This window comes from Scleropages formosus, chromosome 18 (assembly GCF_900964775.1).
Source record: "Scleropages formosus chromosome 18, fSclFor1.1, whole genome shotgun sequence".
Taxonomy (NCBI): Eukaryota; Metazoa; Chordata; class Actinopteri; order Osteoglossiformes; family Osteoglossidae; genus Scleropages; species Scleropages formosus.
In genome coordinates, this window is record NC_041823.1 from 1,344,488 (window position 1) to 1,367,073 (window position 22,586).

The following is a 22,586-nucleotide window of genomic DNA, read 5'->3' on the forward strand; positions in this document are numbered from 1 at the left end:
CCTCCCCCGGGCCCAAATGAAACACTTACTTGTTCCACACTTGCCGGAGTTCCTTCGGACCCTGGGCCGGAAAGCGCTCTGTGGCAGAGAGAGAGCGAGAGAGAAGACAGGGTTGAGGGGTGTGCTGTTTCAGGAAACACAGCAGAATGAGAGAGAGTGTGTGTGTGTGTGTGTGTGTGTGTGTGTGTGTATTGCTGAACCTCTCACACTTTTTCTCTGGGGGGCCTTTCACTGTCGCTCTCGTTTTGCTCCTCTCTCACACACATTTTCACACTAAAATCTGAGTCAAAAGCAGCGTGCACGCACACACACACACACACACACACACACACACACACACACACACACACACACACACACACACACACACACACGTGTCTCACTCCAGTGCTTCTCACACCAGCTGCTCGCTCTCCTGACTCACTCTGTACATTTTCATTGATTATGTGTTATGTTTGTAGAAGGAACCACAGATGACATAGGACACCCGACTCAGTGCTGCCCCCTGCTGTGTGCATGTTGAACTGCACAACCCTATTCTTACCACACTTTTACCGACACTACAGGGCACAGAGACAAGCGGCACTCGTTTAACCTCTAAGAGGAATGAAGTGGTACGATGAGGGATGAAAAGGTCCAGCGGCAGCAGCTCACCTGGTTTGAAGTGGGGCAGGGAGCTCACACCCGGCCACGTGTCTTCGGAGGGGGTGCCCAGCACCTGGCGAGGGTTGGGGGGGGGGGGGCAGGCAAGAACGCAACAGCATTAACTGCACGTCAAAGTGTCTTGTCGGCCACGCATAACAAAACAGGAAGCGTTCCCTCGGGTTGGGGCGGTTGCCAACTGCGCACCGGGTTCGAACCGCCAAGGTCGATGTGAGGAACACAGACACGGTCACTCCTGGTCAACAAGGGTCACTGTCCAATGTCCACAGTCCAGGGAAAGAGCTGAGATTGAACATGCAGTGTTTAAAGAAGTGGAACTTTGATCGCTGTGCAGTTTATTATCAATTTATCTTAATTTTTATTGTTTTTCATTCACTCATTTTCTCCAGCAGCTGGTTTGTACGCTAATCTACTTACACTGATTTACCTATATTTATACAGCAGGGCAATTTGTGTTCCATCAGTTCAGAGTAACTACCTTGATCAAGGGTACTGCAGAAGGAGGTGGGATTCGAACCCAGGTCCCCCATGTGCACTAACTGGAGCAGAGCGACGGGGTCCTTCCCAAGGGGCAGGTGCAACACATCCCAGAATGCCCGTTGCGACGGCCCTGTCCGCGTTCCATGGACCTCAATGAGGAGTAAGAGGGACTGGCAGCAAGTCTATAATTACCACGGTAACAGCACGATGAGTAAGGGGTAGAAAACCCAGGTACAAGTGTGCAGGCCAATGTTCAACACAAACTGACCTCAGCACTGGAGGTGCATGTGAGGGGTGGTGTAACAACACTGAGAACAAATCGAATTAATGACTCCCTCAGATGCAGAGATGACAAACATCTGAGTCGAACCCATTTGCGTGCGTGTGCGTGCGCTTGTGCGAGACACTGTGTGTCAATAGCCAGGACTCACTGACCGAGTGACCGATCGACCAAGTCTCGCACCGGGAGCCAAGGAATCTCAGCGCTTCACTCCACCTGGAACACCTGCAGCCCAGCAGAAGAGCAGCAGCGTCGCCGTCCAGCGGGGGGCAGCAGCGCTCCCCCAGCGACACTCACTCACACCTGCAGTGTCCCGCCTGTAGGGGGCGCTACTGCAGCTGCCGACACTCCCCGTGCAGTGGGACACCCCACAACTGAACTATTTTTATTTGACTCTTTTCTCCAAAGCACCTCACTATGTTTCATCTACACAGGTCAACCCATTTTTACAGCAGGGTCATTTTTACCGTATCAATTAAGAGTTAACACCCTCATCGAGGGCACTAGTCTAGATGGGATTCGAACCCAGGACACACAGCACCAACGCTGCAAGGGCAGCGGGCAGTGTTGTGGTTAAAACCACTGCCCTTGAGCAAGGTATTTACCTCAATGTACACAGCAAAAAAAAAAAAAAGGGTAAATGAGGGTAAGTGGCTGTGGAAAAACACAGTAAGAGTAACAGTAACCACTGCGCCACCTGCTGTCTCTCCAGAGAACTGCTCTCCATACAGGAATAGAACACGTTCTTACCTCTGTTGGGAGTGTCCTGTTTACTGTAATACATGCGGTATTCAACACACACACACTGAGTAAAACAAAGAGCAGTAGGCTGTTCATCTCGTGTGTGTGCGCACGCGAGTGAGTGAGTGAGAGAGAGTGAACAGCTCACAGCTCTGACAGCAGCTCCATACAAAGGATAATTATCCCATCTGTTTGTGAGCCCCCCCCTCCACTTCGCCCCGCAGCAGGAAAGTGAAACGAGCCCTCTGTTGCAGCAGGGTGGTGGTGGTGGTGGTGGTGGGGGGGGCATGACTTACTCTCTTAATTACAGAGCCGATCCCCCCCCTTTCACTGCGTTCACCCCCAGGCCACGCGGTCAGTGTGTGGGGGCTGTTGGAGAGCCGTCACACAGCAGGCCCATGCCATACATCAGGGGGGAACCCTGGCAGCTCCCTCCACGTGTGTGTGTGTGTGTGTGTGTGTGTGTGTGTGTGTGTGTGTGTGTGTGTGTGTGTGTGTGTGTGTGTATTGTCCCAGCAGCACCACTCACTCACCATCCCCCCCACAGAGCTGGAGCTGAAATTCCTCTTGTGGGAGCTCATTGCTGTCACTATTCCAGCAGCAGACCCCCAGCAGGTGGCGAGTCCGGGCGGGGGGGCGATATTGACACCCCCCCCCCCCCGAGGAAGAGAGGAAGTGGGACTGAGAGGAAGTGAAGCCACTTTGGACAATTTAGAGCTGATGTGATACAGAAAATATAAAGTAGGTTCATATGAGAGGAACACAAACCTGTACCGTACTCTGTTTTTACACTCCTACCTGTCTGCTGTCATTCACTGAAACCACACACACTCTAGTGTGTGTGTGTGTGTGTGTGTGTGTGCGCACACACACGACTCGTTAACTAAATGCCCGTGTTCCGGTTCTACGGCCACACAGCGATCGAGGAACCGGGACAACAGGGGTCGTGCCCCTGACCCCAGTCCCGCGATCAAGTGCGTGCAAACTGAACCTCGGCGAAAGCCGTGACCGTGCCCACGCCGCCCCCAATGGCGGTAATGTGAAGGTGGCGGTGGGAGGGCGCGTGGGGGGTGCGGGCTCGCTAAACCAGCGCCGCGGGGACGCATGTTCGGCACTCCCTCCAATTGCGGGGCCCTGACAGCAGCGGGCAGAACAGCTGCGCTCGCCAGGGTTCGAGCTCTTACTACGGTACCGAGGCTGGGAGAACCGCGCTGCCGGAAACCCGCAGTTTACCGCGGTAATGGTGCGGTGTAACGGTGCAAAGCCAACAGTGAGGCAGAGCGGCGAGAGCGAAGAGGACGGCAGGAAGAGGCGGCACACGTCCCACGTCCCTGGGGGGGTGGGGCTCATCTGTTCTGCGGAATTCCCACGGTTAGGGGTTCGAGTCGCCATCAGTTATTACGGAAAATTAATTCATCACTAAATCACTGGATCTGAGAACAAAAATGTCTCCAATATTTTCATGAACATCAACATTTTTTAATATTATACTTTTTTCATAATATTATTAAATATATTAATATTACAAGACAGCTTTTAGGGATACTGGGAGGTCAAACGAGGTCACAATGCAACAATACTCAATAACCCAGTCACACCACCTCCAACACACACAACGTAGAAAGCATACCCATGTACCTGAATGTGGTAAATACACACTAAGCAGCACCTGCACCAGACCAGAAAGGATGACGAGGTTATGAAAAATGTATGCAAGCATACAAAAATATAACGTATTATATAGTATATTACAGAAATATGATGTTTGTGTTTTAAATGTGCGCTTGATTGGCCAATTTGTCCTCCGCTGTGCTTAAAAGAAACGCTTTAATCGACACCTCAAAGGGCTCGCCCCCCCAACAGGAAATGACACCCCCACTCCCACCTCACCGACAGGTACGAGACACAGCGTACAACAACATTTCTATTATGTGTTTGACTGCGCTCCTGTTTCCTCCCACTCTCAATAAAGAATGATGGTTTCCATGGAGACGGGCACGATGCTTCCTGCTTCTCTCATTTCGTAAAGCATCCCAAAAGTGCTGTGTCTGGAGAAGACACTAAGTGCTCGAACCCAGCACATACCCGGTGGCTGTGTAACTGGGGTGCCGGTTCATTCCGGCACTTTCCTTTGAAGATCAAAGGGCGCAAACATGTCGGCTCCGCAGCGAAGGACACCTGTCCTGCCAGGTGCGGGTGGTAGGAGTTCTGCTGCTTCCTGGGCCTCAGGGGGGTCTCAGCACGCTGCCGGGGGTCTCGGTTCAGCGATCGTACCGCTTTCTGTCACACACACGTGCACGCTCACGCACACACATGCACACGGTCTCACGACTCCACGGTTGCGGGTTCAAGGTGAGCCCTACGCCCTGCCGTTCTACGATCCGAGTTTTCTTCGGTGAAATATTGGAACCCTCTTCCTACCGGTTCCCCAGGTCGGGCACTTCTGATGACCTCATCTGTGATGCACAGGTAAAAAAAGCAGGTACTTCCCACGTTTACCCTGCGTGGCCAATGGAGACCCCGGCAGTCCCTGTTCCCAGCGAGATCAGTGTGCGTGAATGAATCCGATGCATGCGTCACAAAGAACTGTAGTAACGCATGACAGTAAACGGTGATTGCAGAGCTCCCCCGACAGAGGACCCCCCCCCCCCCTCACCCACAGGATGAAGGATGAAGAAACACACTGCAGTGGAGTGGCGCAGTAGAACACACCGGAACACACCTGAAATATGCGCTCCAGCTGGTCCTGGATGTCCTTCATCCCAGGAAAGGCAGCGGCTCCCTGGATCATTTCGACAAAAATGCAGCCGACACCCCTGGAGGTAAAGAGCAACAGTGAGCGACACGCACGCACGCACGCACGCACCTCGCTGTCGCTTTGGAGAAAAGCATCTGCTAAATGAATAAATGTAAATGTAGGAGGACTGAGAAGCGGGTTTCGATCCACACACCCTGCTGGCGCACCCCCATCGTCCGGCGGCCGCAGCAGACATTGCGCGGTCGTGACCCCAAACCCTCCCGCCTGCGGTGCTCATTACCACCACTGTGACGCGCCGTGACCATTCATACACAGTTATTGATTCTCAGTTTGCGATCGAATCAAAAGGAGATGTTATTACACCTTATTACACCAAGGTGTTCTCGCTGCTTACCGCGGTACCGCGAGCGCCTCTATACCACCCCACTGGGGTACAAGTCCCCCCCCCCCCCCCCTCTGACAACAGGCTTCTCGCTGCTCTGCTGGCTGTGAACACATTGCACTGTCTTCATGAAGCTGCCTGTTATTAGTGAGTAGGCAGATGGTGCAGAACACACTCACCTTGACTGGAATCAAGGTCGCGTGTGTGCGTGTGTGTGCGCGCGCGCGTGTGCGTGTGCGCTTGCTGAATGTGTGCGATAACGTTGGATAGAAGTGTTTGCTAAGCACAGGGGGATATAAACGGGTTCGATAAGGACGCGGCGGCATGTGCCTTGTGTCACTGGGCAGTGTGTCTTCAGCGCCACTGAGCCTCGCAGCTGCTGCGTCCTTAGAGTTTCAGCACTTGATTACACAGCCTCTTCGCTTACAGGCCTTGAAAGAATGGGGGTGGGATGTCTGTGTTTGTTTAACCGTTGCTTGGCAACATCCGATTCCAGCAACCTAACGAACAATGCGCGCAAACACGAATGAACACACACACTCTCCTGAGGTCACGGAGGACTCCTGTTATTTATTAATTTATGGGACACTTTTCTGTGAGATGACTGACAGCACGATGTTTTTTCACTGAGCTACTTACACTGATTTACCCATTTATGTAGCAGGGTAATTTTTACTACATCAGTTCAGGGGACGTACCTTGGTGATGGACACTACAACACGGGGTGGGATTCAAACCCGACACCTCAAACTGCTGCATTGCTGGCTGCTTCCTCACACTAGACCTTTAAACGTGGTAAAGCGTGGTAAAAACTGTTTTACCACAGTTCTTAGTCTTTCTTCCATTTGTGTTGAATCTAATCACTAATATTTAATAATGTTTATTTTCAAGCTCTAACAGCAACTTACACTTTAGCGCATCCCCCATTTCAGTGTGTCCTCCCCCCACGTGTCATCGTCCCATCCCCATCCTCCAGAGCACATCTGCCCCCCCCCAGCCCCGAACCCCCCCTCGTCCTTTCCTCTGCGCTCAACGAGTCGGAAACCCCCGAGTCGAACCCTTGACTCCCGGCTCCTCGTTCAGACCACTTGTCGGAAATGTCAAGAGTGTCAGCTTGTCCTGTGACACTGACGCACTGGGGGGTCTCAGTGTCCAGGGGGGGTTCCGCCAGCTCACTTAGACCTTTCATTCCCAGTTTAGCACTGACAGTCAAACCCGGGTACGAGGGGATGCCAGGAGGCAGGGCCACTTACCACATATCCAGGCAGGTTGAGTAGTCGGTGGAGCCGAGCAACACGTCGGGGGGGCGGTACCACAGAGTCACCACCTCGTTGGAATACGTGTGGCTGGGCACAGACTTGGCCCTCGCCAGGCCTGCGGGGCAGCAGGAACACAGCGGTCAAGCAGCGGTCGCACAGCGGTCACACAGGGGAACAGCACATAAAACAGCACAAGGACACAGTGCTATGAAAAACAAAGTATCCTTTACTTCACTGTTCGAACCCTCAAAAGCCAGTGAGTCTATGGTGGAAAACAGAGTAAAACAGAGTGTCTGACACCCTGTCAGATCCCCCAAAACCTCCACTCTGTAATTTACTGTGAATAAATGCAGCTGAAAACAAAGCAGGTGCCAAAGCGAGGGCTGCAGAGTGGGGGTGCAGTGGGGGGGGGGGGGGGGGTACACGCATCCCCGCCCCCCACTCCCACCAGGACAGACTAAGTGGTACAATGCAGACGGGAAAGTGAGACGATCGCCGCCCCCCTCCACCCCCACCCCAGTGAGGGGAACAGCCTCTGGGTCCTGGGGGCGGTCGCCACGGCAACAGCCAAGGAGAAACCATCAGTAAACAGGAAGTGGGTGCGTTTTTGGGAGGCCGGGGTGTGGGGTGTCGGAGCTGTCAGTTGTCTCTCCACCTTCCCTACGAAGGTCACGGGTTTGACTGGTTGGTGTCTGAGCACCCCTCTTGGCAGCTCAGATCCCCTGGTCCTCGACCCCAGAGCCAAGACGAGGGGTGTGGGGGAGGGGCATACAGACACCCCCCTCCGTCTGAATTATGCATCGGTCGCTCAGCGTCCGGCAGAGTCTTGTGTCGCACAGAAGACCACGAGGGGCTTCACTTTTCAGCCATCACTCACTCACACACACACATACCTTATTAATACCACACGCTGCAGCAACAACAACAACAACAACAACAATAATAATACCAGCATTATCATCATCACCTCGTATTTGACCGATACCTTTGTCCAGCCTTACAATGCTGGATACACTGCATCCACATAATGAAACAACAGTACATTAACATGCACGGCGCACACGCGCGCACACACACAAAATCCTGACCAGGATTCACGAACTGTGTGCGCTGTGGTCAAACGCAACAGAGACGGACACAAGCGGTCCAGTGTTGCACTTCTTTACTGACCGCATGACCACTCTGGTCCTCTGGACCACGATCCCTTTGGGAAGCGCTGCTGTCGTTAAGGCCACAAGTCGCCCGCCTGACACACATCGACCAGCGCGCACGGTCCACGACCTCAGGTGTGTGCCACAGCTGCAGGTGGTCAGGACCCCTCACCACCTCCCAAACACGCACCACATTGAGCACACATGAACCGCGCTTTCCAGCCTCACCCTTCAAACATACCGTAAGGTGTACGTACAGAAATTACCACCCTATCGGTATAAAACCGGTGTAAAAAGCTCGGCAAAAACTGACCAACATCAAAAATTGAGAACGCAGATCGTCAGGAGGGGGCGGCAGCTTCGCTCCATGGGATCGCAGTGATGCGTGAGCCCCACCCCCTCCCAGGCCTACCGAGGCCAATCAGATCGCTGTACAGCACAAACAAACGGCTGTCAGAACCAATGAGCTCAGTGCACCGAATCACTCACTCGGGGGGGGTGGTGGGGCATATCTCACACTTCCCTTCAAATCGACTTACACTGATTTACCCTCCTTCCAAAGTAACTTACATTGATTTAACTCGCTTATACAGCAGGTATCAGTTCAGGGATTCGAACCCATGTCCATCGAGTGCAAGGTAACGATGATAACCGCACTCTACCTGCTGGGGTCCTGAACAGGTTGGGACACAACATCCTCACGGTTACACATAAACCGTGTAAATCACTGCAGTACAAAGAGGGGTAAAAGCAAACCTGCACCATCATTATTACTAATTACTAGTACAGCGGAACAAGAAGTTTCCCAGCATGCTGTTCATCAGAGGGCTCCTCTTCACACCTGACCTTGCATCATTCTGGCCACAGGGCGTGGTCCTGTGTGACGGCGCGGGTGCGAGAAGCAGCTCGCCGGTCCGCATCCACCAGGAGGAAAAAACGCGGTTCTACTGGGCTGAGGGCGGCAGCTCCCCTGGAAACAGGCCCCTCCTCCAACAGGCCACACCTCCATGAGGGCGGAGCTACAAGGACCCACCCACTGTTTTTCTTTTTAAAGTGCGTTAGAGGTGCTGTGCTGCGTGGTCACGACCTACCGAAGTCAGCCAGCTTGAGCTCCCCCGTATCGCCGATGAGCAGGTTCTGCGGTTTGAGGTCGCGGTGCAGGATGTAGCGCTGGTGGATGTAGGACAGACCCCTGAGCAGCTGGAACAGGAACATCTGCAGGGACACAAGGACAGGTGACGACCTGCACAGGTACTGCAGCTACGGGTAACACACACACGCGCACGCACCTCAAACATTTCTGCCAAATATACCAGAATTGTACATAAATCCAGTAAAGAGAAACATGGTAAAGTACTCAACATGGAGTAAATGAGTGGAAGCGAAGCTGTCAGTTAGCGTCCAAATGTCTCCATTCCAACTCACACTATGGTGTAACTGTTGTTTTACTCATATGAGTCTGCAGCACCACATCCCTCCTGTACATCCATTTACTGTATATAACAGCAGTGCAGCTCTCTCCCCCCCCCCACCCACACCCACCCACACACACACACACACACACACACACACACACACCCCTCATGTAAATCCTCACTGACAGAAGGTGGAACACATTACATAAGCCCCCCTCCCCGACCCGCCTCATTCTGTCACTGCCGCCTCCTCGCTCACCTGCCACCGTGTCACTTCCTGTGTGTCACTTTGCGAACCCCGCGAAAGGGCGATGGGTTCGAGTCCCGGGAAGGAGGCGACGTGCTGCTGGTCCCCCGGAAAAGAGACCGAGACTAAACTGCTCCAGTGAATTAAAGTGTAAAAAAAGGGGCAGCAGGTGGCGCACTGGCTAAAGCCGTCGCCTTGGAAACCAACTGTCCCAGGTTCAAAATCCCCCTCCTGCCCTGGTGGCCTTGATCAAGGTAAAATTACCCTGCTGTGGAACGGTCCCAGTGCAGCGAGTCACCATGCGGTGGTGGAAACTTCTAGAAAAACGGCAGAAAAACTCATGTCGACGTTGACCCCCCCCCCCCCTTACCTTGACGTTGTCTGGATGGAGACCCCCAGGGTGCTTGTCCATATACTGGCACAGATCTGTGTGCTGGGGGGGACAGCTGTTAGTGTCAGAGGGCAGCAGCCAGCAGGGGGGGCAGGGATGTTGGAGCAGAGCCCCCCCCACTTGAATCCTGAACACAGAGCTCAGCTCAGAGTGACCCCCCCCAATAGGGCTGCCTCACTTACACCCCCAGGGCTTTAATACTCAAATAACTGTTCACATCCAAGTCGTGCAGGATTATTAAATATACATACAGTGAAATATGTAAATAATACAATATAATGGACTGCAGGATCCTCTGCGTGCAGCGACACCGACACACTGAGATGCTTTTTGTCTCTCACTCACACACACACAGGGTTACAAGATGCTCTCCATTATTAATTAATTAATAAATACTCTATAAATTGTCAATGGGTTCGGTTTTGACGTGCAGACAGACACCAATGTCCTGGAGCAACGCTGTTCTCACACTTCCCGGGGACAAGGAAAGGGATGCACCGCAAAGCAGGTGCCTTCACAGGTTTTAAAAAAAAAAAAAAAAAACTATAACATTTATAACAACAACTATAAAAAAAAGTCAGTCTTCGCTGTTTCCAGGAGGTCTCAGATTCCAGAGGCACAACAAGCAGCCACAAGATGCCTGCAAACAGGACAGACACCGGCGTCCCAAGCTTCACGTTCCACTGGGGTCAACAGTCATGTGTCCACCTCCGTACCCCCCGCCCCCACCCCCTACCAGTTCAGTCTCGGCTCGTACTCCACATACTCACCACGTACTCAAAGACGAGCGTCAGCGTCTCCTTCGTGTGGATGATGTCGTGCAGGAGGACGATGTTGGCGTGTTTCAGCCCTTTCAGAAGGGAAGCTGCAGGGACACAGAGCGCAGGGTCGCACCGGCACGCTTCGGGATCCGAACCCACGGGGTCCACGGCAAACAGCAGCTACATCTATTCACTCAGCTGGCGCTCTTCCCCGAAGCAGCTTGTGCCGATTTACCCGTTTACACAGCTGGGTAATCTTTACTCTGTCAAATCAGGCTAAGTACCTTTATCAAGGGTACTACTACAGCATTCGAACCCGGGTCCTCTGAGTGGAAGGGGCAGCTGGAAAGTCACCCAGTCACCCCTCAAGGTGCCACAGGAGAGCAAATACTTGTGTCCCATGGGTTACACAGTCAAAGTGTCTCTCTCTCTCTCTCTCTCTCTCACACCCACCCACACACACACACACACCAGAACAGCTCTGTCACACACCTGGGGGGGCAATTCTTCAGCAGGAAACAATAAAGCTGAACTAATTCCCCTCGATTTGCATTTGACATTTAGTCATTTATGAAACACTTGTCTCCAAAGCGACAAACAATCAGAGGAAACAGAGTGTGTCAACACCAGACAAAGAGCTTTAGACACACACACAGGACTATGGACACAGTTTGTATGTGTGACACCACCAGGTTGCTGGTTCACATCCCTCCCTCCAGTAGCTCTTATAGAAGTGACATTAAAATAGCAAATACATAGATCATCATAGCAGATGGTGTTAGACTCATTGATGGAGTTGTCAGGACAGAAGTGACTCTGAAGGAGATGGGTTCAAAACCCTTCTTCAATGTGGGAGGGATTCAGCAGTCCTGAGGGACACAGGGAGCTTGTTTGGGACAAAACAAGACACAGCCTCCACTCTGAGCAGAACACACACACAACACAATATTAAATGTGCCCAAATTGGTTCCCTTTCCTTTTGTGCGAACATAACCCCGACGGCAAAGGGGATTAACGCCTCTGGCCTTCCTGCTCCATCTCGCTATTGAACACGGGGTGGATTAAAACGAGACGTGAGCCGATAGGGCCTTTATCCATATCCGTGTCCCCGGAGGGTGCTAATTTAGGGGAATTAAACCCAAAGGGGCTCATGAGTCCTGAATTGAGGGGGGGGATCTGAGCATCACGGACAGAAGAGCAATTTTAATCTTAGTGGAAATTATCATATACATCAGGAGGGAAGGGTGAGAAGAGTAGAGGATCATCATACAGCTGGAGGACCTGGGGGGGGGGGGGGGGGGTCACCTGTTCGCACCTCCATCCCAAAGAGGGGGATCATCCTGCCTTCCCAGGACAAGCCCCTCCCCCTTTACTCTGACAAGAAGCACCACTGTTCAGCTGTGGTTTCTGAACGTCTCCAGGCTCAGCGTCACACACCTCAAACCCAGAGGTGTCCCAAGTAATGAGGGGCTGTGTTACCACGGTGTGAGAGCGCCGTATTTAGAGTGTTTCTATTTTTTTTTTTAAACGAGGGAACTGAGCCACCGTGGGGAATGCGATTAATTTCGTCCATGGGTGGGATGTCAAGAAGTGAGGCGCCAGTATGTCCAGAACACAGGAAACGCGGTAAATGTTCTCCATGAGGCCCATCGCTTCTTTACTCATGTCATTCAGGCCTTCGAGACCTGAACAAAATTGGAATTTAAACCATCAAAGATGATCCTGCTGAAATCCCACCGACACGACCCGGGGGGGCACCAAGGACTGAGCCCTGAGGAACACCTACATTTCACTCATCTAGAACACAGTGCTCCTATCCAAAGCAAAAGTAAAATCAGGGTAAACGTAGAGATCAGTACAGGCACAACTCCCTGGAGGCCACGCCCCTTTCCAGAAGCGCTATGGAAGGAACTCTCCCATGACTTTTATTCACCTATAGTACATCCGACACCTTCCTGCAAAGGAACATACAGTGTTACACTACTTACGATTTACCCATTTATACATTTTACTGTATCCGTTCAGGGTAAGCACCTTCATCAAGGGTCCTGCAGCAAGCGGTAGGATTCGAACCCAGGTCCTTCATGGTAAAAGCTCTAACCGCTGCACCACCCGCTGCCCAAGTGACCACTTACCACTGACCAGCAGGGTTTGCGGCCGGCGGAGGGCCGCTTGCACTGGAAAGAGCAGGACGACGGTTAACGCACCCGGGCCTCGAACCTACCTTCCCTGATGGCCGTAAAGGGCGTCCCTTCCTCCTCCTGCAGCCGAATGACCTTCAAAGCCACCAACTTGCCATTTACCCTGTTTGCAGAGAGAGGAAAAGTGGGGGTAAAAAAAACCAAACGGAGAGCTGTAGTAAGTAGTAGTTGATTTACCTTCCAATTACTGAATTAAATACTGGGGGGGGTCGGGGGGGGTCACAGTAACAGCTATGATATTAAATTACATTAGACTTCAATAATTACATTTCAGAGTATTGATGTGGAAGAGAAACAACAAAATGCAGGTTCATCAGTGTGACAAATCACACCAGTAGGCGTCCAACCCTTTCACAGCAGGACACACACACACACACACACACACACACACACACACACACACACATTTGTACAAGCGGCGCATTTCACAGACACTGAGCTCCTCTCCAAAAGAAAATGAAACAATAAAACAATAAAATAATTCCATCAGTGCAACGAAATTGCAAAGCACTTCATTTAAAAAAAAATCTGTAAACAATCACATGATAAAAAATTAGTGTTCAGTATAAAGGCTTTGTGTAAATGTTCTGGGGATAAAGATAATTATAAATAAAATCTTACACTGGATTGCCTCTGAAATGCTGAAAAATAGTGTGAATTGTCACTCTTTGGTTTATTATTATTATTAATAAGTTACTGCCTGTTTTATGAAAAGACAAAATATAGAATGTAAATATGACCGTAGAACAAACACACACAGACAAAAACACACACAGGTCACATCGTTCTTGGTCTCTCTCTCTCTCTCTCTCTCTCGCACGCACTTACTTGCTCTTCCCCTTGTACACGGTGGCATAGGAACCCTCTCCCAGTTTCTCGAGCTTCTCGTACGAGTCGGCTTTCCCGAACTTGGGGCTCGTGGGCTGGAAGAGAACGAAGCAAAGGAAACATGTGGGATGAGAACCCTCACTGTACCCCTAGTCCTCACGCAGTACTCTTTCACCACGTGCCCTCAAAGTGCTGTACGGAGTAAACACAAGGTCACCAACAAACCGGGCACAGCTGGTAGCGTAGTGACTAGAGGTGCTGCCTTTGGACCCAAAGGTCGCAGGTTCGAATCCCACTTCCAGCTGTAGTACCCTTGAGCAAGGTACATACTCTGCATTGCTCCAATAAAATTACCCAGCTGTGTACATGGGTAAATAATTTTATTGTCGTTTAAGAATGGCATTGGCTTTGGAGAAAAGTGTCACATAAACTGGTTGGAGCGTTAAATGGACACAGCTTGTGTGCCTGACACCACGATGTTGCTGGTTCACATCCCTCCGGTAGCTCCTATACAAGTGGCATTCAAATAGCACATGTATAGATAATGGGAGCAGATGGCGCTGGACTCATTGATGGAGCTGTCAGGAGACGGGGAGAGAAGTGGCTCTAAAGGACATCAGTTGAAGACCCTTCTTCATCGTTCAAATGTGTGATCTGGTTGGAGACAGAATTTCGTTCTGAAGAATCCGGTAAAACAATTGAAATACAAAATGCACAAATGTTGAAAAGGTTGTAGGACACCAATATACACAGGGGCCTTACTGAGCACCGGGGACAGAACACAGAACTGTGTCTATGTGTGTTGGGGGGGGCATTCATCAGTCTTACAGAAAGGAGGGACAGATGGAGGGTCAGGGAGATGCTGTGTTCCATTTGGAAGAAAAACCAGGACCTTATTGCTGATAGAGAGAGACACACACACACACGCACACACGCACGCACACGCACACACTCTCTCAGGGTCTTTTGTAGACCATCCAACATGACGATCATAATTAATGCTTCTCATTTGCTGATTTACATGCAAAAAAATCTGTTTGCATTTTCTGACGTTTCATTTTTGCTAGAAGAACAAGGAGGTCAGGAAGGTCTCAGCAGCACATATGAATATGAACATGAATGTGAAGGAAGGAAAGTGGCAGAAGGCATTAACACCTGAAAGGGACTCTAGGCAAGATGATTATGGTCACTGGAGAGGTGTAACCATAGAACGGTGATGATGTCACAGCCACTGATGATGTCACAGCCACTGATGATGTCACAGCCACTGATGATGTCACCATGATGTCACAGTCACACCATGTAAACATCCACAATTCACCAGCGCTGAATTTCGGACTTGATCTTCCAAGTTCATTCAAATTATCCCTCACATCTGGAATGGACCAGTGTGGTTACAGGGTAGGACAACCGACACACACACACACACACACACACACACACACACACACACACACACACACGCGGGTTCTATTATTTTATACTAAAGTGCACATTCTGCACTACGTGACATAATAAGAACAACACACTAAGTATTTTAGGTGTTTCACTTGTGCAACTCGTTCATTTCCAATGTGTCATCTGAAGTTTACAGCGTAGTACCGTAGTACGTGTTCAGACGTGACGGCAGCGGTGAGAGAAGATCTCTGCGGGGGGGGGGGACCTCCACTCACTGACTGTTACTAAATAGCAGACACCCCCACAAACACGGCAGAGCACAGTACAGCACTTACAAAGTGTAAACAACAGGTGTAAACAATAAGTGTGACCAATGAGATCACAGCACCCCCGTCGACCGCAGGGGACCCTGTCGCAGAGCCTCTCGCCGCCGCCCAGGTCTCATCAACGCTTCATTAGCATAAGCGCCGCGATTAGCGCACACCGGCTAACGAGGGGAACAGGTGGGGGGCAACAGCTGCCTGCGGGTTCGAGCACATGGTCAAAGTGCAGCGCGATTCTCTCTTGTACTCAGTCACCGGCCAATAGAGCACAGTACCCAAGTACCGTACACCAGTACAGCAAAACAGCAGTACCCCAGTATGGTACGGTACACCAATACAGTACAGTAGCATCCCAGAATAACAGTAAAGTACACTGTTACCACAGTACAGCAAGGTAAGAACCCTTAGGCCATAAGAAGTGAAAATAAATACGGAAGAGAGGAAGGGAGGGGAAACCCTTCGGGAGTGGAGCTGGGGGAGGTTGTTGGTGGACTGGTGGGCGGACTGGTGGGCGGAGCCAGTCAGGGGGCGGGGCCCTACTTACGGAGCTGGGGCTGGAGTGGCGGCGCACTTTGGGCGACTCCTTGCCCAGCGAGCAGCTCTTGGACGTGATGCAGGCGTTATTCTCCGAGTGAACGCGCTTCACCTGGCCGGCCGGTTTCTCGAAGGCGTCGAGGCCGCTCTGCGTGCGCTGAACCCGCGCCTTCCTGTCCTCAGGGATGGGATCCAGGGGCCTGACGCCCGCATCCGATCCCGGGGGGCCGCGCGCCGACATCTTGGCGACGCATATCTGGAGGAAGGAAGAGGCCGGAGTTAGAGCGCCGCTCTCGAACCCGCAGCCAAAGCGGTCAAGCGTTCCCAGCACAGCCAACCCGGGCAGGTTTTGAACCAACGACCCTGGAGCTCCTGCACGGCCACACACTGCTCAGCATCACCTTCTCGACTCGACACAGGTTCGAATCCCGCCTCCTGCCGACGCGCCCGAGTAAACACGACGGTCCCGCAGAGTCCCACCGAGGCCACTAGTTTCCCCATTCGGAGTCATGCACCGTGTCCGGAACGCGTCCGATTTCCACACTGAAAACACACCCTTTAAAGATTTTCCGCCAGAAGGTTGCTGCTTCCAAGCCCTGCTGGTTCCAGTAGCTACACCGTGCTTGCCATGCTCTCAACTGTAGAAGAGAGAAGTGGCCAAACAATGAGACCCACAGTGACTGATCGGGTCCCACCAAGAGGGGCTCGAACCCCGCCGCGCACTCTTCCACAGCCAGCGTAGGGCACGGCGCGCCTCGGTAAATTGCCTCCGGGTGAAACAATACACCACATCTCTCAGCGGAAGCGTAATCAGCATGTAAAAGTGCGGTATAACACGTTTATGGTCGGCAGCGGAACGGGTAGCGAGTGCCATTAGCTGCCGCGCTGGGAGGAGGGTCTCGAAAGGACGACCTCCCGGAACCCGATACACGCACTAACAGGCCGCCTGCAGCTACGGCAGCCACGGGACCCGCGACCGTCTGTAGTAAACAGTGACATGCAGAACTGCTCAAAGATGGTGAAACGCGGTACAAACAGCTCATGTTCGTGACGGGAGCCGCACAAATCGGCCCGGGTTCGAAACGGGCAAATTAATAACTTGGAAAGGAGCGAAAAAATACAACAACTCCTCCCTCACTTGAGCGTGACGAGCGAGGCGTGCGATACCGCAGCCAACTAGCGCCGGAGCGTTCAGCACACGGATCATCGAACCCGTGACCCTCTGCACGATGAGTTCTGAGGTCCTTCCAGGGTGCTGCGGCACCGCGCCTCCCTGGGGCTCCGTAGGACGTAGGAATACCACGTTGTCGGGCCGATGAGGTTCAGAGCTCATCTCCGATGGCTCCGCAGCTCATCAAATTATATAACATTAACCCCCGGGGTAAAATGGAGTAAATATTACGGCACAGGGCTGAGCCAGTCATTGCCAGAACGTGGTAAAAAAGGTAGTGAATTATAGGTCAAGGCAGGTTCAGCGCTGCACACTGGTCCTGTGGGGACATAAAATCCTCCAAAAACCACGCTGACCTCTGACACCCTCGTTACCTTGGGACTCAAAGGTCCTGGGTTCGAATCCCACCTCCCACTGCTGGACTCGTAAGCAAGGTACTAAACCTGAACTGGTTCAGTAAAAATTATCATCTAAGAAATGTATAGTGTTTTCACCCCAAGTCACTTTGGTAGGAAGTGATCTTTTCCAGACCCCTCTCTCTCTCTCTCCCCGCCCCACCATCCCTCAGAACTGCTGAATCCTCTTCAATGTTCTATAAAGATTTTTCAGAGCCACTTCCCTCTGAGCTCCCTCCTGAAAGGATGCGCGCGCGCGCACACACACACACACACACACACACACACACACACACACACACACACAAACCAGCTGCATTAATAAATTAATACACAACAAATATTAATGCTGAGATGTACGTCACTTTGGACAAAAACGTCTGCTAAATGAATAAATGTACATGTAAGGCATTGACAGGCTCTCACCATGACCCCTGGACCCAAACAGCCCCAGGGTCACGCTGGGTATCACAGTCTGTCACAGACCGCAGAGGCAGCGAGGGCTGCCTGTCATACTGCACGGGACGGGACGCCACGCCACACAGTGGTGAAAATGTGTCTAGAACCGACACCAACCCGGCCACACAAACCGGGACCTACACCTGGTGTCAACGAAGGGAGACAGAGCAAATCCGTACTGGGGACTGGATCACGACCCCCCCCCCCGAGCAAATGCGCGCCGAACCCCGGACCGTGGAACGAGTCCCTGCCGGCTGAGGGATGACGGCGATTCCGCCGTCGCGTCACCCCTCCCCCCCGGAGAGTCTGGATCTGGTGACAAGTGGGTTTGGGTGGTGGAGCAGGTCTGCAAGGAGCTCTCTCAATGAAGTGTGAGATTGTGCGTGCGTGCGTGCGTGCACACACACACACACACACAGACAGACAGACATCTTGAGATGAACGTGTTAATTCATGCAGCCTCTCATCATCATCATCGTCGTCTTGTTCTTCAGGAAAGAGGAAGTGAGAAGACGAGGCCTGCAGCGTGTGCTGGGCTCCGACCCCTTCCCTTCACGCCCGAGTCGGTACTGTGGTACACTGACTCTGCGGGGGGCCGGCGACGGTTAGCTGCACGTGACCTTGCTGGAACTGTGGTCCACATTAACATGTTTGGCTCCACCGGTGACACCCTGTGTGTGCGTGTGCGCGCGCAAAAGTGTTTGCACATTCGCTGTCATCCAGGAACTGCTGCTTCATGGTGCAAGCACCCACACGCACGCACACACACACACACACACACACACACACACACACGAGGGGGGGGTGAACACGAGAGGCAACGCTGCTCTTACCTCTGCGGCGGCGGCGGCTGCAGGGGGCGTCGTGCTCCAGCGCGGTGCTCTGAGCGAAGCCTCTCCAGACACACAAGTGCGCGGTCCCCCCCCCCCACTGCCATCCCCCGGCAGAGATGGAGCGGGAGCGCTGATGCGGGGGGAGGGGGGAGCGCCGGGGAGACGCAGCATCGCTGTGGCTGTCGAACCCCGTCAAGCCGTGCGGAACCCCCCCCCAGTTTGGGCAGGGGACATTAGGAGCAGGGGGGAAGTGGCTCGCGCCCGTGGGGGAGACACTGGAAGGAGGAGCGAGCGGAGCGCACGGCAAGGCCCCCCCCCCCACGGTAGCGAAGGAGATGGACCGGCCCGGCAACACGGAGCAGCGCTCTCAGCACACGAAGGGAGGGAGGGGAGGTGTCGAACCCGGGCCACAGCACTGCGGCCCCTCAGCACAGATAGCTAAATCACAGCATGGGGGACAGCCCCCCACCCCACTCCACACACACACACACACCTCCGCGCTCAGCTTTCACACGAAGCAACAAGGGTAAAATCACGGTACAGACTGGAGTACAGGAAGGAAGAATCAACATCAGTTCCTATCAAGTTGAGGATGTGTGACAGCTCTGCTCTTCTGGAGAGTGTGTGTGTGTGTGTGTGTGTGTGTGTATTTTATTAAAAAATAAATACATATAAACAGCGTTTAGCACTTATCAATGTGATGAGTGTCCACCTTTACCGAATTCCTCGTTACCCCATTGGACATTTTTACCTTTCCTCACGTTGCTGCTATTTTTCACCTCACATCAACGTCAGAATATTACTTGCTCGACTCCCATTTGTCGGACCGGTCGAGGCGCGCCTGCAGGTCTTAGGTTCGCACACCCTAAAGGTGAACGTTCCTCGCACCCGAGCGACCAGGTGTGCGCGTGCGTCTCGGACGACGCCAGCGAAGCGCCGCGTGGGAACATCACGGACCCCATGCGACAACACGGCGCTTTCCCACGATGCACCTGGCGACAACCACCGGCTCGCTCTGCCTCGCAGGTGACCTTGAGCCCGTGGTGCGTTTCCATGGAAACGGTGGAGCGCTTCTCTCCTCTCTCACTTCAGACACCTGGACTTGGCCACGCCAGGAGGTGTACGGAGCGACCGAAACGGGGCCCTCGACTACCGCAAGACGACCAGCGTGTGCGCGCGTGTGTTGAAGAAGTAATTAATTCAAAGTTCATCCAACGCACGGTCTCTGGTATGAGATAGGACGCCAGTGGGACACGGGACGCCAGTGGACATTGGGACAAGTAGAAATTAAACAGTTCATTGAGGAGGAGCTCTTGTGCTTTGTACACAGAACCGAGTCCCTCCTGGACACCGGCGTCACGCAGGACAGCAAGAGGACGACGTGTCACAGAGCGTTTGACCTACAACATCGCCCACGTGTCTCGTGTCAGGAGGACACAACGGAATGGATTCATGTCCAAACCCCCCAACCCCACCCAGGACAGGAATCCTATGTGAAGAGTTACATTCTACAGACAGAGCAGGACTCGAACCCGAGGCACCGGCGTGTCCCGCTGCACCATCGTGCCTCTCAGCCTCAGGTTGCCCTGGGAGACCGACGTAAGGGGTGTCTGCCCCTCCCCATCAGAGCCGTGTTACCCCCTTGCACCAGGAACAGTACCGTAAACGTGGTACTCGTGCACGTGGCGCGTGGTGCCGCTCGCGTCCCAGAGCCTCAGAGCTCCGGCAACCCAGAATCCCACAAAGAGGCTGTGCTCTAACCACCTGAGCGGGTGGGGGTGGATGCCCCCAGCTTCCCCACATTGTTATTCTGCCCCACATGCAGCACGATCAGCACCTCTCTGGGAGCATCGATTTATTTAAATAAAAGAAAAAGATGGGGGGGGGGGGATTGGGGGGGGCTGACAGTTTCCGCTCCATAAGCATTGAGGAGAACCTGCGTCCTCCGTATGTGTGTGTGTGTGTAAGAGAGAGAGAGCGAGCGAGAAAGACCTTTGCACAGTGGACCCCTGAGGTCCCTTCCTGCCACTGAGATGAAAGCAGCCCCCCCCCCCCCAGCGGGGATGTACCAGAGCTCTGTTTTCACTTCATCTGCACCGAGTCTTAGTGGCTTTGAACCTGGAGTCAAAGAGCCAGAGAGAAACACTAATAAAATACTACAGTATAAATACCACGTTTCCCTCGGATTGAAACGAGAAGAAACGGACATATCCGAGGAATGGCCGACAACGTCATTCATGGTAAAGTACGCGGAACACGGTAAATGACAGCACGGAAGCGCAGCAGGTGAGTCACGACGACAGTCTAGAACCCTGGACCCTGTGTGTCCACGAGCCCCGCCCAGCAGGGCATCGGGCACGACCCCATGTCCACAAGGAGCGACATGAAAAAATAAGACCCTCAGTCAGTCCTCGGTTTCCAGTTTTAACCCCACTCTTCCCCTTTACCCCGGTTCAGTGCCGCGGTAAACGGGCACAGACCTTCCATAGTGGAACAATGGATTACTTGTTTCTTGCCTGCTGTGCTTCCTTCCATCCAGCATCCCAGAAGGGCATCAGCCACATCGCTTCCTATGGGGGGGGTATTACGAGGGATCCGGGTCGCGACCCCAGAGGGAGATCAGGATGCTCCTCTCAGGAGCATCGGGTTCGAGGTTTGAAGCTCACGTACGGCGTAAATGTTCACGCGCCGAAACTTCGTGAGCATCTCCAGCTCAGCCTTTATTCGGCCGCTACTCCGGCATCGTTTCCGCTTGCTTGTTTATGTGATATTATCAAAAAAAGAAAAAACCTCCTATCAATTTTTTCTTATCAGGACTCATCTATCCTGCGTTTTATGCACCTACTCGAGCGATGAACATCGGTGCATCGAGTGGAAAGTAACAAACGAGATTTACTTAAGAATCACGTCTGCAGCCGTGTCTCTTTCTCTTAATGTAATGGAAGACGAAAGTGTCTGCTACATGAATAAATGTAAATGGGTAAAAGGAGGTAAAAATGGACGGAGAAGAGCAAGGAGGAGGTTTCTCAGGATTTCATACAAACTCTGGCATTATGTTTTTATTACATGTAATTGACGTTTTAATTGCATTACATTTCGATCACGATGTTTTTTTCCTTCTCCCTCATTTTTCTTGCTTCCTAAGTTTCTTCTGCCCTTCAGGCTTCATAGGATTTTTATTCCAGCAATTTGAGCTCAATTATCTAATGCACCATTTTTAACTATTGAAAATATTCCAGACCACTGGAGAACCTTCCGGAAACCAGTTTTTCGTATTTGAAACCTGGTCTGCCCCCCGAGGCGCTTCGCTTTTTTCCCAGATGCCGAAATCTCATTGGTACCAAGAGGAAGAATCGGCTGCATCTTCCCTTTATTTACTTTGTGAGTGAAAATCACTGCGCTGGAAATTATTCATTTTATTAAATATTATTGATGTTGACCTTTCATTGAACAAAAGAGAACGTGTCCAAAAGACGGTCATTCACACTGCAAGTGGCCACACTGTACCGTGGTACAGCTACTGTACTGTTATTAATAGCATGTTCCGGCACGTACGCCCCCCCCCCCCCCCCCGACACTTCCTGTTTGGTGGTGAGCCCTGCGAAGACCCTGCATTCTTCCAGCAGCGAATCACTCGAACCCGGACAGCATTTCTATTCAATCAGGAGGCACAGCTGCTCCGTGGCCACTAACAGGCAGGGAGCGACACCACCCCCCCCCCAGCCCCACCCCCACGGGTTACAGGGGACATCGAGATGGACTGAAGCTGGCTGGTTTCAACCACAGTCAACATCGCACACTGCACACTGTGTGTGTGTGTGTGTGTGTGTGTGTGTGTGTGTGCGCGCATCATTAGAAGTGTTTCCAGCATTTAAATATTGATATTTTCTCTGTCCACCTCATCGCTGTACATCTT

The 22,586-nt window shown here is 52.4% G+C and overlaps 1 protein-coding gene across 3 annotated transcripts in view; it reads right to left on the reverse strand.

Annotated features, from left to right (window-relative positions):
* LOC108933854 (cyclin-dependent kinase 14-like) overlaps window positions 1-22,586 on the reverse strand; it is a 32,512-nt gene that overhangs the window by 5,589 nt on the left and 4,337 nt on the right. The window contains exons 1-11 of one of the 3 annotated variants that reach the window (XR_003798318.1): window positions 18,671-18,931; window positions 15,823-16,068; window positions 13,558-13,652; window positions 12,753-12,832; window positions 10,538-10,632; window positions 9,747-9,809; window positions 8,806-8,929; window positions 6,558-6,678; window positions 4,887-4,980; window positions 655-718; window positions 30-78 (exon numbers count right to left, since the gene is read on the reverse strand). Coding sequence is in view for 2 of the 3 variants with exons in the window: in XM_029260011.1 (XP_029115844.1) it covers window positions 30-78; window positions 655-718; window positions 4,887-4,980; window positions 6,558-6,678; window positions 8,806-8,929; window positions 9,747-9,809; window positions 10,538-10,632; window positions 12,753-12,832; window positions 13,558-13,652; window positions 15,823-16,068; window positions 18,671-18,841 (1,202 nt within the window). In the remaining variant the exon portion in view is untranslated. Of the gene's footprint in view, window positions 1-29; window positions 79-654; window positions 719-4,886; window positions 4,981-6,557; window positions 6,679-8,805; window positions 8,930-9,746; window positions 9,810-10,537; window positions 10,633-12,752; window positions 12,833-13,557; window positions 13,653-15,822; window positions 16,069-18,670; window positions 18,932-22,586 lie in introns of those variants that run through there. The other 2 variants (XM_029260011.1, XM_029260012.1) reach the window with 2 other exon arrangements.